Source organism: Dama dama, chromosome 15, assembly GCF_033118175.1.
Source record: "Dama dama isolate Ldn47 chromosome 15, ASM3311817v1, whole genome shotgun sequence".
Lineage (NCBI taxonomy): Eukaryota > Metazoa > Chordata > Mammalia > Artiodactyla > Cervidae > Dama > Dama dama.
In genome coordinates this window covers 19,311,863-19,331,302 of record NC_083695.1, presented here as the reverse complement: position 1 = coordinate 19,331,302, position 19,440 = coordinate 19,311,863, and the positions used below count along the sequence as shown (strand labels likewise).

At 36.0% G+C, this 19,440-nt stretch overlaps 1 protein-coding gene across 9 annotated transcripts in view; it reads left to right on the top strand.

Moving 5' to 3' along the window:
- Positions 1-19,440, top strand: part of ANK3 (ankyrin 3) — a 720,826-nt gene that overhangs the window by 691,276 nt on the left and 10,110 nt on the right. For 4 of the 9 annotated variants that reach the window (XM_061161588.1, XM_061161586.1, XM_061161587.1 and 1 more), the window contains one exon: positions 12,072-12,158. In XM_061161588.1, coding sequence (XP_061017571.1) covers positions 12,072-12,137 — 66 coding nt within the window. In that variant the 3' untranslated portion in view covers positions 12,138-12,158. The other 5 variants (XM_061161582.1, XM_061161580.1, XM_061161584.1 and 2 more) reach the window with 2 other exon arrangements.

Genomic DNA, 19,440 nt, shown 5'->3' with positions numbered 1-19,440 from the left:
TGATTCTTGATAGGATTATGATATAATTGACATCTAGGTTTATCATTAATGTTTGCATTAACATATGTTCTTCTGCTTTTAAATGTCTCAGTGAAAATCTTTCCCTAGTCTAAGATTCTGTGTATGGATAATTCAGGTTTAACTTTCTTTTCTGCCTCATCTAATCTACTAATTGCTGAATGCTCAGTAATGCTTTTGCAAGATGAATCTGTCTTACCTTTCCCTGCATTTTTTAGCCATTGTAAGGCCCTCCTTTCACGATATTTAGATCATTTTAAGTGTCCAGAATGCATGGTCCTTTTCTTAAAAAATTTTAAAGTAATAGGCAGTTTATCTCAATAGGGTATTTTGTTCAGATGAAATTTCCTACAAAGGTAAGGTTGATATTACTGTAACATTTTAGAATATTTGGTAAGTATTTCACCTTTGGTGAAAATGGCCTACTTTATTATCTATTGTATTTGAATAACATTTCATTAATTTTTGCTAACACTTATGCCTCCTATAACAGTTTTACTTATTTTTTCCGATTTTTACCAATATTAGCTACAATTACTATCTCTGAGACTATTGGATTTGGCATAACTAGTACACTTAGAAAACAAAATACTGAAATAATTTCCATTAATATTTAGAAATAAAATTATTCAGCATGCACTCCTGGACCATGACATTTAAGGAAAAGCTGAAGATAATTTTCCCTTTGACTTATGACTCTATCTCTTGGTAGTTTTTCCTTATTCCTATTCTTATCACCTAAAAATTAATATTGTGTATAATTACCATATTCTTATCTGTAGTTATCTGTGAAATGTTTCTATTTTAATTTCATATCATGTCTTTAAAATAAAACCTCAGGCTTTCACCTGTTTTACATTCCTTCATTTGAATAAAGGAATAAACATCTACTGATTTCCAGTTATGTATTAGGTGCGAATTATGCTGATATATTTGTATACCTTTTACAGTGTTCAAAATAGCTTCTGATAAAGTTGTCAAATCTGACCAAAATATCATAAAAATCAGAAATACTATGCCTTTTTCTGTAGATCAAGTCAAAGATGGCCTTAATTGTGAGGTTATACATTCATGTCAAATGTATAATATTTATTTTTAAACTAGTTTTAAATCTATACTGTTTCCCCAAACTAACAATTAGTAGCATGTATGTAGTTTCTGATACCAAAGTCTCCATAATTGTTATTTTTAAGAACTTACAATTTTATTATCATGATCTTTATCTGCATATGTATACTTATGAATTTCTATATGCATTGCATTTATATATACACATAAGTATATATATATATATATGCAGGTAAAGGTTAAAGTAATTAAATATACATATTTTATGTATACTTTATACTAATATTTATACACATATATACATACATATACAGAGTAATTTCATTTAGAATCCTACTCAAAATTTCCTTCCATTTAAATTTTTTAAAGATTTCCACATACATCATGATTTTCCTTAGAGGGAGATCTAGCAAGTAAAAAAGTAATTCTTTCTTGATTTCCTTTCTCAGAATGTCTTTTATTTTAAATGTGATGGTAAAATTATACTAAAAATGCATTTATCAGGACTTGAAAGGCAGTGAGGGTGATTCAAGCTCAGAGGAGGAACGGAGAGTCACTACCCGAGTTATTCGCCGGCGTTTGATTATAAAGGTATCCCAAAGCTAGATCAGTATGGGGCAATGCTGTGTTGTTAGAACGTTCCTTGTGGTTTGGAAAATTCAGCATGCTTGGTAACTAAATGGCGCTATATGTGTCTTTGCATATTTGAAAACTGATAAAAACAACCACTGAAAGGAAAAACTCATGTTGCATGGTAGTGAGTATTCTGTCTAAGCCTGTGTTTGACATGTGGCAGTTGTCATCTTATCTGAGAATTCTTGGCATTTGTATACTGCTTTCCTTGGAGAAGTGTTCTGTGTGTGAACAAAGATTCTATCTTGGTGAGAGAATTGTTCATATCAAATGAAATGTTCAACTGAAATCCCAGAGGCTATTAAGAAGTATGAGGTAAGATAAAGAAGAAAGAGAAGAATGAAAAGTCTCCCTTCTCAGTCTTACCAGTTTTTAAGTTATAATCAGTTCTTCTTTATCAACCAATGACTAAGAATTCAGTGTTACAGCCTGGCATAGATGTATGTGACACAGTGTAAACCAAGCAAAACTTTCTGAAATTTGTTTTTAATTTGACCGACATACAAAAAATCAGGCTGTATTTTTTTTAAGTAGGGGAAGCAAGTCTTACTGCCAGTGAAAAATGTAATTCCACCCCCGTTAGAGTATAACTGAATACTATGTATAAATCTCGATTTTCCCCACAAAGGCCTTCTGAAGTACTGACCTTATTCATGGTAGATCCCGCAGACTCCTTCTTGCAGTATGCTGTTTATCTTCATTACTATGTCTTTAGAGAGATCTTTCTTGATGTTAGAATAATTTGAGTGCAGAGAACTAGGAAGCCATTTGCAATACACAGGCCTTTGAATGTGGTCCAAATAACCTGAGGCTCCTTGGTTGGCAGCTCTGAAGAGAAAGAAAGGAAGGGAAGTATCTATTGAAAACCATTTATCAAACTTATCACCCATTTCCAAAGTGTCAGGAGACCCAACAGAGAGGCAGGGAAGTTGGCTTAGGTATCCCAAACTTATTAATCCTGCTGCTTATAAATACTTTTCATGTAGATGAGATGAAAGAAGAGAAGAAAATATGCCAAATCTGCTTTAGTCTAATTTTTCTAATTAGAAAAATTTCTAATTTTCTGATGTTTCTCTGGAAACATCAGAGAAGAAAATAAGTCCTTGTCTAAATACTAAATTATCCACAAATCAGCCTTGAGCTCAATAGGTGCCATCACTTCTTTGAAAATTCCATGTAGGCAAGCCAAATTACTTATTGATATCTAATATTTGCAAGCATATGACCTGCTATCTATAAAGTCCTCCTAATCTCATAAAGATACCTCATAAAGATACCTCCCACACATTTTCTGTGATTAATGAGAAGAAATATTTAATTTGTTTTTTCAGAACATATTCTGAAATATTCTGCCATTATTCTGCTCAGGCTTTGCTAGTCCCATGATGACTGTCTTTAAGAAGTACTATTTTAAAGTAAAACATCTAGAGAAAGCAAATCAGACATAATGGCTTTATGTTTAACATATAACATTCTCATGTTGCGTCAAATTCACCTCATTCATTTATAACAGCTGCCCAGTAGAGGAGTTGACTCTCTAGTTGATGGAAAGAAATAGACATAATCTTGCATGAATATGTAGAGAAACTTTTCTCTGGAGAATGATAAAACAAAACAACAGGAACATCAACCCCTTCCCTAAGTCAATGAGGGTTGTTTTGGTCTCCTAAAATTCTAGACATGCACTAGCAAGTCAGCTTTTAAGTAATTTTGTTAGCATGAATTATTTATGTATTTAAGTGTAACATATAATTATATATATATATATATATAAACATTTTTATTAAGAGCTTAAGTTTGAAAGACTGAAATACACTATGATGTTATAGGTTTCATAAAACACAGGAGACAGTGTGCTCTCCAAACCTTCACTTCTTGAAGTCAGTGTAATTTTAGGGAGGTTGAGTGGAATCATCAGAAGATGAATTTTATAAATGGAGAGGTCATTGTATAAATAATAGAAGCACTTAAACAAGCTTTGAGAAGTGTCTTTTATATGTGATAGAAAACTCAAAAGCTAAAGAATAACTATAATTATAATTGGAAGGTATAATAGGTATAACAAAAAATATTTGTAAGCTATATATATAGAAATCTTTCTGGTTACTTTTTTTCTGATCAGCTTTTGGGGGCCCTTGAAAAAGAACACATTTCTTTTTTTTTTTCTCTTTATTCCATACATTGGTACTTTGTAATGTAAAGGAGCTTGAGACTGCAAGTACTACATGGTAAATGTCACATGGGATCCATCTCTGTTTAAAAAAAAAAAAAAACATAAAATGAGAATGTTAGGACCTAAAGGAGTCATTGAGACTAAAATTATTTCTTCTCCAAGATGATAAAACCAAAGATTAGAGATGAACTGATTTACCCAAAATCATTCAGCTGGATGTTAACAATTCTAGAACCAGAACCCAACCCCTGGCCCTCTAGTGACGCACCTTCTACCTGCCTTTTCCACAATACTGTATTCTCTTCCAGGAGAAAATGAAAAGGAGTAACTTTTCCTAGATTAAATTAGGCACTTGTTCACTTAGATTTTTCCAGTAGTATAGAAGAAGACAGCATTGGGCTATCTTTCTTGGAAACTGTTTGATGGGGCTGGAATGCTAGTTTGACCTACTTTATGGAGGCTGTCCAACCTTGGACTGAACCAGCATATTTACACTGTTTGCCATAGTAATCCCCTTGGCACTTAGAATCTTAGAGCTGAAAACTATTTGAGGGTTGCTCCCCGCTTCCAGAGCTAGCTTTCGTCAGGAAGTATCAATGGAAGTAGTAGATTCCATTACCTCAGGTCTAGGCAAATCTGTCTTTATAGCCATTCAAGTTGTATAATAAAGGGGATGAAAGCATAATTTTATGATTTTTCTCTTTAATTTCATATGTGAATCATTCACTTTCTAATTTTTAAATATTTTTTATTTAATATTCTCAAGTCCCTAAGAAATGAATAAACTTAAACTCTCCCATTTGTTTAAGGATTTTTAAATTTTATAAGTATATTCATTTATTCATATCTAATATAATATCACAGTGGTTTCAAAGGCTTGGAAGCAGTTTAAGTCAACTGACCTGTCTCTATGAGCTTGTTTACATTATTTGCTCAGCAAATTCTGTGATTACAAAGGTAAAAACTTTAATTCAAATCATTGTGAACTTTGATAAGATTCAAACAACTGAATTTTTACTATATAGTTCAATTATATTTTTATTTCTACTTTTGAGCAATTTTCAAACAAGAGTTTAAATGTATGTTTTCCCCCACCAAACAATTCAAAAGTACAAAGAAGTTCAACCTATCCATTCCACTTACCAGAGGTAACTATTGTTCACAAGCTTCAGATTGTTTTATATACCTATAACAGTATGTATGTGTACATAGAATATACATGTACATAGATCCCCAAGGTGTGGGTTTCTAGGAATATAAAAATGGGTTACATATTGCTTAGCAATTTGCTAAGTTTATATATATATATATATATATATATATATATATCTTTCTCATCCCATTTTTTGAAAGTTCAAGTTTTAATGTTCTATACATTAAAGCAAATTCATACATTTCATGTTGTTATTCATTTTATTTAAGAAGAAGAGAAAAATAGAAATCCTAAAATGCAGTACTTCCAAACGGAAGTATAGCTAGTCTTCATAAAGACGGCTACCAGGAATGATAGTGACACTGTATGTGCTCTAATTTTCCTTTGAAATAGGCAAGGAAAAAGTAGGTAGAGATATTGCCAAAAATAATGCCATTACCAAAAGTAGCATGGAAATTTTATTTACTTAAAAGTACAAATATTTTCAAGAACTTCAGAGAGCCTCTAATGTACCTGATGAATTAAAGATGAAAAAAATTTTTTACATGTATTTTGTGACTCCTTACTAACTTTCCAGTCTATCTAATCAACTACTATCTAATCTATTCCCCGAATTTAGTGAGTTTTACATAATCATGAAACTTATTTTGACCTTATTAAGACACTAGTTGACCATATTTAGAGCCCATTTAAGATTAAGATAAGTATCTTTACCTTTAATTATACATAAATAGTATGAATTTTCAGTAGGAAACAATGCCTGCATACCACAGCAGATCTCAACAACCTATATTGCTTGTTATTTATAAACAAGAATTTGCTTTTTTCTAAGGCTATTAATATAAATCGATATACTTAAATGTATTTACTGTGCTTATAAATATACCTACTAGAAATGTTTTTCAGAGACTGTCTGAAAATTGGCATCTTTTCCCACTGAAGAGTCAATTTATAACCATCTCTAATAAGTGGCAATTTTAATGGATTTTCCTAGGATCCTGGAATTGTCTTAACACTCAAGGACCTGGACATGTCCAATAGTTACCCCAAACATATCTCACTTACTCATGTTTAAACTATAGTGAAATCTTTCATGACCTTTTTTGAGTTTTCTGCTGACTCTAAGCCTTTAATTGTAAAATAATGTTTTTTCCTAAATATATAAAACCAACCATTGTTGTTGTTCAGGTGCTAAGTTGTGCCTGACTCTTTGCAACCCATGGACCATAGTATGCCAGACTCCTCTGTTAACTCCTCTCCCCAAGTTAGCTAAAATTCATGTCCATTGAGTCACTGATGCTATCTAACCATCTCTGCCGCTCCCTTCTTTTGCCTTCAGTCTTTCCCAGCATCAGTCTTTGCCAGTGAGTCAGCTCTTCGTATCAGCTGGCCAAAGTATTGAAGCTGAAGCTTCAGCATCAGTCCTTCCAATGAATATTCAGGGCTGATTTCCTTTAGGATTGACTGATTTGATCTCCTTGCAGTCCAAGGGACTCTCAAGAGTCTTTCTCCAACACCACAATTCAAAAGCATAAATTCTTTGGCACTCATAAAGTTGGACCTTCTTTATGGTCCAGGGATCACATCCCTACATGACTATTGGAAAAACATAGCCTTGGCCCTTGTCAGCAAAGTGATGTCTCTGCTTTTTAATATGAAGTATAGTTTGATGGGTTTGATCTCTGGGTTGGGAAGATACCCTAGAAAAGGGAATACTTAACCATTCCAGTTTTCTTTACTGGAGAATTTCATGGACAGAGGAGCCTGGCTGGCTACAGTCCATGGGGTCACAAAAGTCAGACACGACTCAGCAACTAACACTAGATTTGTCATAGATTTCCTTATGAGGAGCAAGTGTCTTTTAATTTCATGACTGCAGTCACCATCTGCAGTGATTTGGGAGCCCAAGAAAGTAAAATCTGTCACTCCTTCCACTTTCCCCCTTCTCTTTGACATGAAGTAATGGTATGATCAGATGCCATGATCTTAGCTTTTTCAGTATTGAGTTTAAAGCCAGCTTTTTCACTCTCCTCTTTCCCCCTCATCAAGAGGCTCTTTAGTTTCTCTTCATTTTCTGCCATTAGAGTGGTATCATCTACATACCTGAGGTTGTTGATATTTCTCCCGGTAATGTTGATTCCGGGAGAAAACATCCAGCCTGTGCTTCATCCAGCCTGTGCTTCATCCAGCCCGGCATTTCACATGATGTACTTTGCATAAAAGTTAAACAAGCAGAGTGACAGTATACAGCCTTGTCATACTCCTTTCCAAATTTTGAACCAGTCCATTGTTCCATGTCCGGTTCTAACTGTTGCTTCTTGACCTGCATACAGGTTTCTTAGGAGACAGGTAAGGTGGTCTAGTATTCCCATCTCTTAAGAATTTTCCACAGTTTGTTGTGATCCACACAGTCAAAGGCTGTTACGTAGTCAGTGAAGCAGAAGTAGATGTTTTTCTGGAACTCCCCTGCTTTCTCCATGATCCAATGAATGTTGGCAATTTAATCTCTGGTTTCTCTGCCTCTTTGAAACCAAGCTTGGACAGCTGGAAGTTCTCAGTTCACATACTGCTGAAGGATTTTCAGCATAACCTTGCTAGCATGTGAAATGAGCTCAATTGTATAGTCATTTGAACATTCTTTGGCATTGCCCTTCTTTGGAATTGGAATGAAAACTGGCCTTTTCCAGTCCTGTGGCCACTGCTGAGGTTTCCAAATTTGTGATATATTGAGCGCAGCATTTTAATAGCATCATCTTTTAGGATTTGAAATAGCTCAGTTGGAATTCCATCACCTCCACTAGCTTTGTTAATAGTAATGCTTCCTCAGGCCCACTTGACTTCACACTCTGGGATGTCTGGCTCTAGGTACGAGTGACCACACCATCATGGTTATCCAGGTCATTAAGACTTTTTTATGTACAGTTCTGTGTATTCTTGCCACCTCCTCTTAATCTCTTCTGCTCCTGTTAGGTCCTTGCCATTTCTGTCCTTCATCATGCCCGTCTTTGCATAAAATGTCCCCTTGATCTCTCCAATTTTCTTTAAGAGATTTCTAGTCTTTCCCATCCTACTGTTTGTCTCTACTTTTTGCATTGTTTATGTAAGAACTCTTATCTCTCCTTGCTATTCTCTGGAACTCTGCATTCAGTTGGGTATATCTTTCCTTTTCTCTCTTGCCTTTTGCTTTTCTTCTTTCCTCAACTATTTGTAAAGTTTCCTCAGACAACCACTTTGCTTTCTTGCATTTCTTTTTCTTTGGGATGGTTTTGATCACTGCCTCCTATATAACATTATGAACCTCTGTCCATAGCTCTTCAGACACTCTACCAGATCTAATCTCTTGAATCTAGTTGTCACCGCTACTGTATAATCATAAGGGATTAGATTTAGGTCTTACCTGAATGGCCTAGCGGTTTTCCCTACTTTCTTCAATTTAAGCCTGAATTTTGCAATAAGCAGCTCATGGTCTGAGACACAGTCAGCTCCAGGTCTTGTTTTTACTGACTGTATAGTGCTTCTCCGTCTTTGGCTGTGAAGAACATAATTAATCTGATTTTGGTGTTGACCATCTGGTAATATCCCTAGGTAGACTCATCTCTTGGGTCATTGGAAAAGGATGTTTGCTTTGACCAGCATGTTCTGGCTGTTGCCCTGTTTCATTTTGTACCCCAAGGCCAGACATGCCTGTTATTCCAAGTATCTCTTGACCAACCATGCAAAACATAAATAATACTCCTTAAGAACTTGTTACAGATTTTAGTGCATTCAGGCAGGAGACCTCTACACATTTTTCTATTTCCTTCCCTCTCTTAACTGTGCTAAATGAAATTAGTCATAAACAAGGTTCAAGATGAAGTAAACAAGCATGAGCAACAAGAAACATCTTGTTTTATTTTCATCTCATCTCTGTACCCCAGTGAGGTAAAATGAGTCAAATGTCCCACCCATGACCTATGAGTCCACAATCTATAAGAAAACAAAGTCACTTTGTTTAAAAAAAAAGAAGAAGAAGAAGAAAGAAAACAGAATTTTGTTAGTAAAATAAGGTAGATTTCAGTTAGTCTTTGTTATTTTAAACCAGAACTTCCTTTCTACTGGCTATAATAAAAACAATCATAGAATTTCTCACCATCGGCAGACACTGGCAAAATTCTCAGAATTACCACCTTTCCCATGACAATAACATTAAAAGAGTTAGAATCCTGACTCTCCCAGAAACTCAGCTGTCTTCATCAAGATTTGCCATTTTTCCTTTAAAAAAAAAAAAAAGAAAAAAAAGTACAGGGTATAATAACTATAGTACATAGCACTCTTGTGTTGTCCAGGTCACCTCTTCAACAAGAAGTTTTACTACAAGTCAGCAGGTCTCTAAAGTGGGTCTGCACTTAAGGTGTTTGTTCTTGTTCCCCAAAACTCTTAAGTGAGACTGACCTAATGTTGACACCAGTGAAGAAGGTAATGTGTTATAAATACAGTCCTATTTTTGCTCTCTGAGTGGTTTTTATTATCATATAATCGTAAAGCTAGTAGGTATTGAGGAACCCTCTAAATCTACTGAGCAGGAAAATATGAGGCCACCTTGGCAAGTTAAGGATTTATTCCCTTTTTTTTAGCAGTCACTACCTGAAAGATGCCATCATACATTCCTTAAGTAATTAATCAGTCATCACAGAGGGTTCCTTCACATGAAGATGACATTCTGATACTATGTACTTCATCAGACATAGTTTTTCTCATATACAACTTATGAAAGGCTAAGTCTAGAAAAAAAAAAGGTTTTCTCTGTACTCTGAACTTTTCTCACAGTACTTGAAAAAAATGTATATATTACCCTCAGTAAAGGAATTTTTAAATTAAAGAGTGATGCATATAATACCCCAACTAAGGTGCTACCTCAATTCAAATTAGATACAAGGCAATCCACCAAAATGAGAGATTTGGTAGAACTAGTGAAGAAACATTTATTCAAAGTGAAATAATCTAGAGTTCTAATCATTAAAAGCTAAATCTTTTTTCAACAAAATAAAACCTTTTTGTTTGTCTGTCTATGTATAACTGCATTCTATGATTACATATTTTCAAATTCTTCCTTCTTGGAGTTTATTGCTAACCATCATTCTTATACATGTTTGAGGTTTAATGCTTTGAATGTTGTTGACTGCTAAGTAATTCCATGGAGTCAGTCTCCTCCCCTTGCTCTAGAATGGCAAGTAAAGTTTTATACCTTCTTTTTCTAAAATTCCACAGAGCATGTGTGTGGTGTATGGAGTGGTGTGGAGATCTATCCATCTAGTTTATTGCTAATCTTTATGCCACATCCTTTAGGGAGAGGAAGCAAAAACCATTCCTGGTGAATCTGTCACAGAAGAACAGTTTACTGATGAAGAAGGCAACCTCATCACCAGAAAAGTAATCACCAATGGGATTTCATGCTTCTCTTCGGTTTAGATTTTCTATGCATTTGCTGTAGTGTCAGCTCTTGAAATAGAAAAGAGAAAAAGCTCTGCTTTTCACTATTGCTTCCTATACAGATCACTCGGAAAGTACTAAGACGAATTGTTATCCCACAAGAGAGAAAACATGATGACGTGGTAATGGAGAGGGACTGTCAAGAAGAAAGTAGAGGATAAAAGCTTTGTGAACGCTTTAGAATATGCTGCTAACAGCCTGGCATCTGCAGTGTGGCAGCTTGAAGCATTTGCCGCTTTTGACATCTTGTGTATTTGATCAGGGTCAAAGAAAAAGACTTTCCTTCCTAACATTCTTTAACACCATATACTTTTACTATCTTTAGGGTTTTCACAAAAGTTATTTCATTTATGGAGGATGGAATGTGCCTGTTTAAGCATGGGAGAGAAAATTTAAAAACCCTCTACCACAGCCAAATCCCTCGACCATCCCCCACCCTAGCCCTCCTGGCCCAATACTTTACCTGCAGCCCAGTGCCTGCCTAGGACCCGGAGAGAGAGCACTTGTTTCCAGCAGATGCACAGGGTTTAATTAAAAGTCAGAATGATAAAAAAGGTTGTCATAAGATCCTTACATTGAATCTAAACATTTTCTCTTTCCAGTATATTCTACAGGGGAATATAAATCCCCCCTCCCCCATCTTAACCTGAAGAGGATTTTCCTCTCCGGGTCAACAACAGCCCATCTCCAGTGTACCAGTTAAAGAACCAAAGTCATCACTGAGCAGTGTAACTCAGCAAATGAATCTCTAACTCCCAGAGAAAACATCTCTGGTTATTTTTCATTTCTTTCCTTTCTCAGACCTTACCCTTTTCATTAAAAAAAAAAAGAAAGAAACTTCAATGCCTGTGTTTACATAAGAAAAAAGTAAACTGAAAATTTCTGAGAAGGAGTAATTCAGAAAATTGGAAGGACTTCTGTGTTTTCTATTTTAAGTAGGTTAAAAGCTGAGCATTTGTGCAACCACTTTGCTCACAGAGAAGTGTGTTCTTGACGCTCAATGAAAAGAGGTCTTATTTTATGGAAAAAGGATGTCTACTTTGTCAGGAGTAAGAGGAAGGGCGTGGTAATTTCATGAATTGAAAAAGTCTCTCAGCTCGACACCACTTCCACGGTGTTTAGTTCATGATTAGTGCTTTACTGAGAAATTTCCGTCTCATTACAACAGATTACTTAACATTCTGCTGACTTTAAAAGGCATAAACTATAACTTACTAATATTTTTTACAACTGGGGTTTGAGTGCCTTGAGAGCTTTAGTGATTTCTTCTAGCTTCACAGGAAATGGACAGGCTGTTTAATTGATCACTAATAGAATGAATGATTGTGAAGTATAGTAACATGGTATTCATTCTGATGGTGCTCTCCAGCTTGCCTTGATGCTGCTGAGCTGTGTGGTTAAGGTAAATAGATGGTATTTTTGGACATGAAGTGACAAAGTGCTTTAAGCTGTGTCTCACTTACCCTAATCTAGCCTCAAGGAACCAGAGCGGAACCTGCTTTTTAATGAAAACTCTTTCACTATGAAATCCTAATATGTACATTCCTTTCAAAACAGGGAGAAGGTTATAAGGTGAAGACAAAGAAAGAAATCCGTCAAGTGGAAAAGAAGAGCCACTCATAACAGTAACAGTCAACCAAGGTGGTAAGTGTGCTCAAATCGACAACAGTAGCCCATCTAATTTCACCAAATAAGTGATCCATACCTCCTCCACCCTTCCTCTCTTTTTTCATGGAATTACAGCTTTGAATATCCAGTATGCAGTTGGAGTCATTTTTATGTTTGTGTATACATACAATTGTTGTTGTTTAGTTGCTAAGCTGTGTCTGACTCTTTTGTGGCCCCATGAACTAGCCTGCCAGGCTCCTCTGTTCATGGGATTTCCCCAGGCAAGAATACTGGAGTGGGTTGCCATTTCCTTCTCCCAGGGATCTTCCTGACCCAGGGATCGAACCTGCATTGGCAGGCAGATTCTTTACCACTGAGCCATCAGGGGAACCCACACACATACATACACACACTAAAACTATGGCCTCTGGCTCACAGTCCATAAACTTTCCACAAATTAGTCAGGAGTTTAAATGTAAATGATGTTTGCAGAAGCAAATGTAAATATTGATCAAAGAGCGAAGGCTCAGTGTTTAGGATGCAATAGCATTATTCATTCTAATAGGAAGGTTATTTGGCAACAAATAGTTCATATAAATGTACTTGGAAAGTTGTATTGATTCAGTTTCCCACCAATTTTGCAGAACAGCATCTGAGAATATAATTTTGGTTGAAATATATTGGTTGCCAAGTTTAAATGAAGTGACTGAAATCCCTATATACTACTTAATATATTTTGTATAAGCAAAGCAAATTAAATAGGAGGCTAATGGGACTACTGTGTTTTGTAAGTTAAAATGTTTAGTGAGCTTTGTTGAAAGTTGTCTGAATTATTCTTCAAAAAGAAAGGTGTCTTCCTTCAACATTGTTTTCTGAACTTTACTTTTTGCTAGTTCTTCCTACGGAACCACAATTAGAAAGCCCATATGGGGTGAAAAAGCAGATAGAGCTTTGAAAAGCTCTTTGTAAGTCTGTGAGACAAAGCTGGATGAGTTCTTAGGGCTGTTCACCAAGAGTTTTCTTAGCCCCCAGAAACAAAGAGCAAAGAGATCCCAGTTTCCACTTCCATTCATCTGCTGTTCCCCAGTTACCGGAATCCTGGTATTTGGAGTGTTGCCATAAGGAACTGAGAAATCAGAGTCTCATTGCCCCAAATTTTGTATGTGAGGTGACTGTAACTAAGACCCAAAGAAATTCTTAATCCCTCCACCTCCAAAAAAACTCTTATTATTTGCCTGTTTATTCACTTAAGGATTGATTTCACTTTCTCTCCATGAGGCTTTCTGCCTAAGGCACTGGGAAATCACTGGTAAACAACACTAGGGAGGTACTGGCTCTCACTGACCTTACGTTTGGAGATTTCTTGGTAGTCAGTTGTTTCAGTATTTAAGGCTTTGAGAAAACTCCTAGGAACCGCAGAGAGGTCTGGAAATAACAATGTTTGCTGTACATCCTTGTCCAGTGTTCCAGGTGTACCCTTCACTTGATTCTCACAGTCAGTCCTCTTGGATTGGCACCTTTATCATCCCCACTTAACAGGCTCAGAATTGCCCAAGGTCACCTAAATTAAAAAGTAGCAGAAATAGAATACAAACCCTAACAGGCAGCTTCCAGAGCCCACACTCTTAACCCTGTTAACTGGATATCTGACCTTGTTTGAGGTGACAGGGAAGGTTTTCTTTGAGAAAATGATGCTTGAGCTGTTTTAAAGGGTGAATAGGGCTCAGCTGGATAAAGAGGAAGAAATTGCATGGTGTTTGGGGTAGCCTTCCAGCATAGACTACAGCTTTTGCAAAGGCCAGAAGGAGAAAGAAACAAGAAGGGAAAACAGGTCAGTGCAGCTGGTGGAAGGTTTTGGCATTGTGTCTGGAGAGGTAGGAAAGATGCAGGTCTCATAAGCCTCTTTCCACTAAAAGTTTAGGTTTTGCATCCCTTACTCTAGCTGCAAGGCACAGAATGAAGGGAAGTGGCAATAATAGATGAGCAGATAACCTGTTAAACTACTGAAGATGCTGGCTTGGGCAGTAAGGATTATAAGAGGTAGTGACAGTAAGGCTGAATCAAGAGATAGTGACATGAATTGCTTTTTGTCAGATGACAAGGGTGAGAGATGAGAAAATTAAGGATGACATCAGTGAAGCAACATCTAGAATGAACCCACCCATTATTCATATCTTACAGCTGAACCTAGTAAAAGACATATATAGAGATTTTTTTCAATTGAGGTGTAGTTGATTTACAATATTAGTTTCAGATGCATAACACAGTGATCCAAAATTTTTATAGGTTGTACTCCACTCAAAATTTTTATAGATTATACTCCATTTAAAGTTTTTGTAAAATATTGACTATATTTCCCTGTGCTGTACAATATGTCTTTGTAGCTTATTTATTTTACACACATTAGTCTGTACCTCTTAATCTCCTACCCTTGTCTTGTCCCTTCTGCCTTCCCTCTTCCCACTGGTCACTGCTGGTTTGTTCTCTATATCTGTGAGCCTATATTTTGCTATATTCTGTTATTACTTATATGTGGACTAAAAAAAAATATGTATTTGTCTTTCTCTGACTTATTCACAAACCATAATACTCTCCAGGTCCATCTATGTTGTTGTAAATGGCAAACTTTCACTTTTTAAATATTCCATTCCATATATATATATATATATATATATATACACACACACACACACACACACACACACACCACATCTTCCTTATCCACTATTTTGACCCACTTGTTTTTGCTATTGTTTCCTTTGCCTTAGGAGACATATCCAGAAAAAAATATTGCTACAGTCTATATCAAAAAGTATTCTGTTTTCTTCCAGGACTTCTGTGGTTTCCAGTATTACTTTTAGGTCTTTAATCTATTCTTAGTTTTTTAGTTTTATTTTTATATGTTGTGACAAAATGTTCTATTCTTATTCTTTTACATGTGGCTGTCCAATTTTCCCAGCATCACTTATAAGAGACTGTCTTTTCTCCATTGTATATTCTTGCCTGCTTTCCCATAGATTAATTGACCATAAGTGTGTGGGTTTATTTTTGGGCTCTCTGACCTTGTTCTGTTCCATTGATCTGTGTGTCTGTTTTTGTACCAGTAGCATACTGTTTTAATTGCTAGAGCTTTGTAATATAGTCTGAAGTCAAGGAGCATCATAACTCTAGCTCTGTTCTTCTTTCTCAAGATTTCTTTGGCTAATTAAAAAGAATGAAATAATGCCATTTGTAGCAACATAGTTAGACTTATATATTGTTATACTGAGTGAAGCAAGTCAGACAGAGGACTAATATTGTATGACATGTGAAATCTAAAGAAATTATACAAATGAACTTATTTACAAAACAGACTCACAGACTTAGAGAAATAACTTATGGTTGCCAGGGGGAAGAATTTGGAGGGAGGTAGAGTTAGGGAGTTTGGGATGGACATGTACACACTGCTGTATTTAAAATGGATAACCAACAAGGGAACTCTGCTCAATGTTATGTGCAGCCTGGATAGGAGGGGAGTTTGGGGGAGAATGGATACATATATATGTATGGTTGAGTCCCTTTGCTGTCCACCTGAAACTATCACAACTTTGTTAATCAGTTAAAAAAAAAAGATTGCTTTAGCTATATGGCAGATTAATAAAACACTAAGCATGAATTTGCAGCTTAAATTACTCTGTTTAGGCAATTCTAAGTGATAAATAAAACTAGAAGAGAGTTTAGTTAGCTGTCAACTTTAGTATACCCCTAAAAGTTTAGTAACTTGTTCAGTCATAGACTCAGACTCTGAGTAGGAAAGAACCAAAAAGGTTATCTACTCCAGCGAAACCATTTTTCTAGAGTAACATATACCTAATATCTGTGAATAAATGACACCAAAAAATATGTGAAAATACTAGGCTTCCAGGGTCATTTAGAGCAAATTAATATAGAAATGACTTGTCAAAAATATACAAGAGATATCAGAATGATAAATAATCCACTCTGTAAAGCAGCTGGCTTGGCTTTGGCTCATTTGCTACACCACTCAAAGGAAAGAGAAACTCAACAGGAGCATTCATATGAATGTGAAAATAGCTTCAACATAAAGCAAACTAAATGTGTCAGATGGAAAGAACAGTGATTTGACTGCAAGCCTCATTTTACTCTCCAGGGTGGTATTTACCTTTCATAAGTGAACTTAGGAAATGAGTCCAAGAATACTGCCTATAATTCCAAGACACTGAATGTGTGCTCTGGAAAAATCAATTTGCAAATATATTGAGGGTTTTTATGACCCTGCTGGCTGTCTTTTTTTTAACAGTAGAACAACTAATAAGCACATGGAATGTGGCCAAATTTCACTGAATATCAGATGGTAACATTAAAATTTTTATTCTGCTTTTATAACCAGTTGAATTTTGAGCTATCTGAATCCTACACCTGCCTTTCTTTAATACTGAGTCATACCCATCCTATTTTTAATGTAAGGGAAAAGCTGATGGCTGAAAATAGTAAGATAATGGGTTAAAATAAATATAAAGATTTATACATAATATATAATGATTTATACCTTATAAAGTGCTTTTACATTTTTGTCTTACTCTTCAAACAAGCCTCCAGGAATCTCAGACCAACTTTGATTGCTACCTTTTACAGATGAGGATGCTAAGGCTCAGAGAGGTCATATGACCTTTCTTCTGTTACACAGCTGTGATTGGAAGAACTAGAACTCAACTCAAGATTGACACTTCACTTGGTGTCCAATTCCACCAAGCTGTCTTTCTAAAATTACTTATGAATACTAATAATAGTCATATCCTATCAGAGATTACTATATGCCAGGTAAGATCATTACATACATTACCTTATGTAGTCCCCAAAACAATGCTATAAGGTAAATACTATTATCCCTTTTTTAATAAATAAGGAAACTGAAATTTGGAAGAATTAAATGACTTACCCAAGGTCTGTAGTAGCTAATGAGCAAAAGAATAAAACTTGAACTTATCCAGAGCCAAGCTCTTAGCTGTTACTCATACTAATAGTTAAACAGTATTTGATTATTATCAGAAACCTAAAGCATTTTGAATCAAATACATGTGTAAAGGCAACCTGTAGTAAATGTCTTCATACAGTACACAGTGAAAATATTCAGTGTTTGGTTTTGTTTTTTAAAATAAAACAAACCTTCATAGCCATAATCTCCAAATGTTTACTTTAAAAATACCGTTAGAGAACTGATTAGTGAGGCTGTGGCATGAGAAGGCCCCCAGACATATGCCATAAAAGACTGGAACAGCTGCATTTTAAACCTCTTTCAGGGAAATGCTCAAGATCTCACAGCCACGTCGAAGCCAGGAGCAGCAACAGCACCCAGGCCTGCTGGGGAAAATACTTTATGACCCGAGGTCAAAAAGTTGACGTTTTTCATTCATGTCTTCAAAAAGTATTTGACCTTCTACCTGGCTTGGAGTGAAAAGGCTAGATATACAGAGGTGAATAAAACCTCCATGGCCTCTGCGCTTCTGCATCTCTCAGCCTGCAAAGGGGAAAGAGATGGGACACATGTTACCTAAGGGCTGAAAATACGAAGTCCAGGATCCAAGGAAGAATAACACAGGAACATATTTAGACTTGGGAGCTGGGGAAAGTCATGCCATTTATGCTCAGGCCTCATAGGTGCCATCAGCAATGAAAACGGGAAGGAAAAGAGGAATCCAAGCAAAGGGTACAACATCTGCAAGGGCCTTGAGGTAGGAAAAGGCCTAACACATTTGAGGACATGGAAGAAGATCAATGCCCCAGAGCCTGATGAGCTGGTGGTGACTGAGGCAGGTCCATGATGAAGTGAGAAATGCTTCATCATAGGCCAGAATATAGGATTTGGATTTCATTCTTAAAAAAAAAAAATTGAAGCCTTTGAAAGATTTTAAGCAAGTCTGACCTAATTTTTTTTTTTTTAAACACATCTGCTATGTAGAGAAGGATTGGAGGGAAAACAAGAATAAACTGAAGGGGATGAGCTAGGATATTATTGCTATAGTCCAACTAAGCCACATGATGACAAGGCTAGGACCTGGGCCGTAGTTTTAGGAAAGTCGATGGTATCTGATGGCTTGGAGGTAGGATGGAGAAGAGTTGAGTCAAGAATGACACCCAGGTTCCAAGTGTAAGCAAGTGGGTAGTGGAAAAAGGAACAGGATGGGTTTTAAAACTATCAAGAACTCAGGCCATTTGTCAGTACATAAGTCTGGAGCTCTGAGGAAAGATTGTGACTTGGCATATAAAAATGAGTGTTATCACTCAAGAGGTGAGTCCTGAATATCAGAGAAAGGGAACACCAGAGAATAGATGTGATTCCCTAGGGAGAACGTGAAAGTGAGCAAAGAAGGGGCTCAGGATTGAGCCCCAAAGAACAACATTTTGAAGAGGAACAGCGCTTTAGAAGGTTGCCTCTGACCTCTTCCTTCCTAGAGATCTCCAAGCTGTTCTATCTGTTCTAATCTAAAACCGCCTACATATTCAGCCGTGGCCCTCTAGCATATTTGTTTGGTTTTACCATAAAATATTTTAATCCTTGCAGTTTACTATCAGTGAATAAAAGAAACTTTCCTATAATGCAGATTGGCTGACAAGCTTTTATAAACAAGTGACCCCACACATTTAGAGCCCCTTTACTCTTAGCACGTGACACACACGGTGTTTGTGACCAAGAGAGTCCCACATCTAAGACATTATCCTAATACAACTCAGCCATAAAAAAGAATGACATAATGTCATTTGCTGCAACATGGATGGACCTGGAGATCTCACACTCAGGTGAACAAAGACGTACCACGTATATGTGAAATCTTTAAAAAAATAAAAAAATACAATGAACTTATTTCCAAGACAGAAAGAGACTCACAGACATGGAAAACCATGCATATGATTATAAAAGGGAAAACAGGGGTGAGGGAAGGAGAAATCAGGAGATTGGAATTGATACACTACTATATATAAAATAATCAACCAGGGCCTACTGTATAACACAGGGAACTATACTCAATATTTTATAATAACATATAAGAGAATCTGAAGAATATATATGTGTGTGTGTGTGTATACATGTATATATAAAATGACTTTGCTGTACACCTTAAATTAACACAACATTGTAAATCAACTTTCCTTAGTAAAAAAATACATATATATAAATTGAAAAAAAGACATTATCCCAAGCATTGCTACTTATTTGAGGACATATAACTACAGACTAGACCAAGAGGCGCACATGACTGTAAGCAACACAAGTCAAAATACAGAGCTATAATAAAAGATATAAACAAATTGCTAGGAG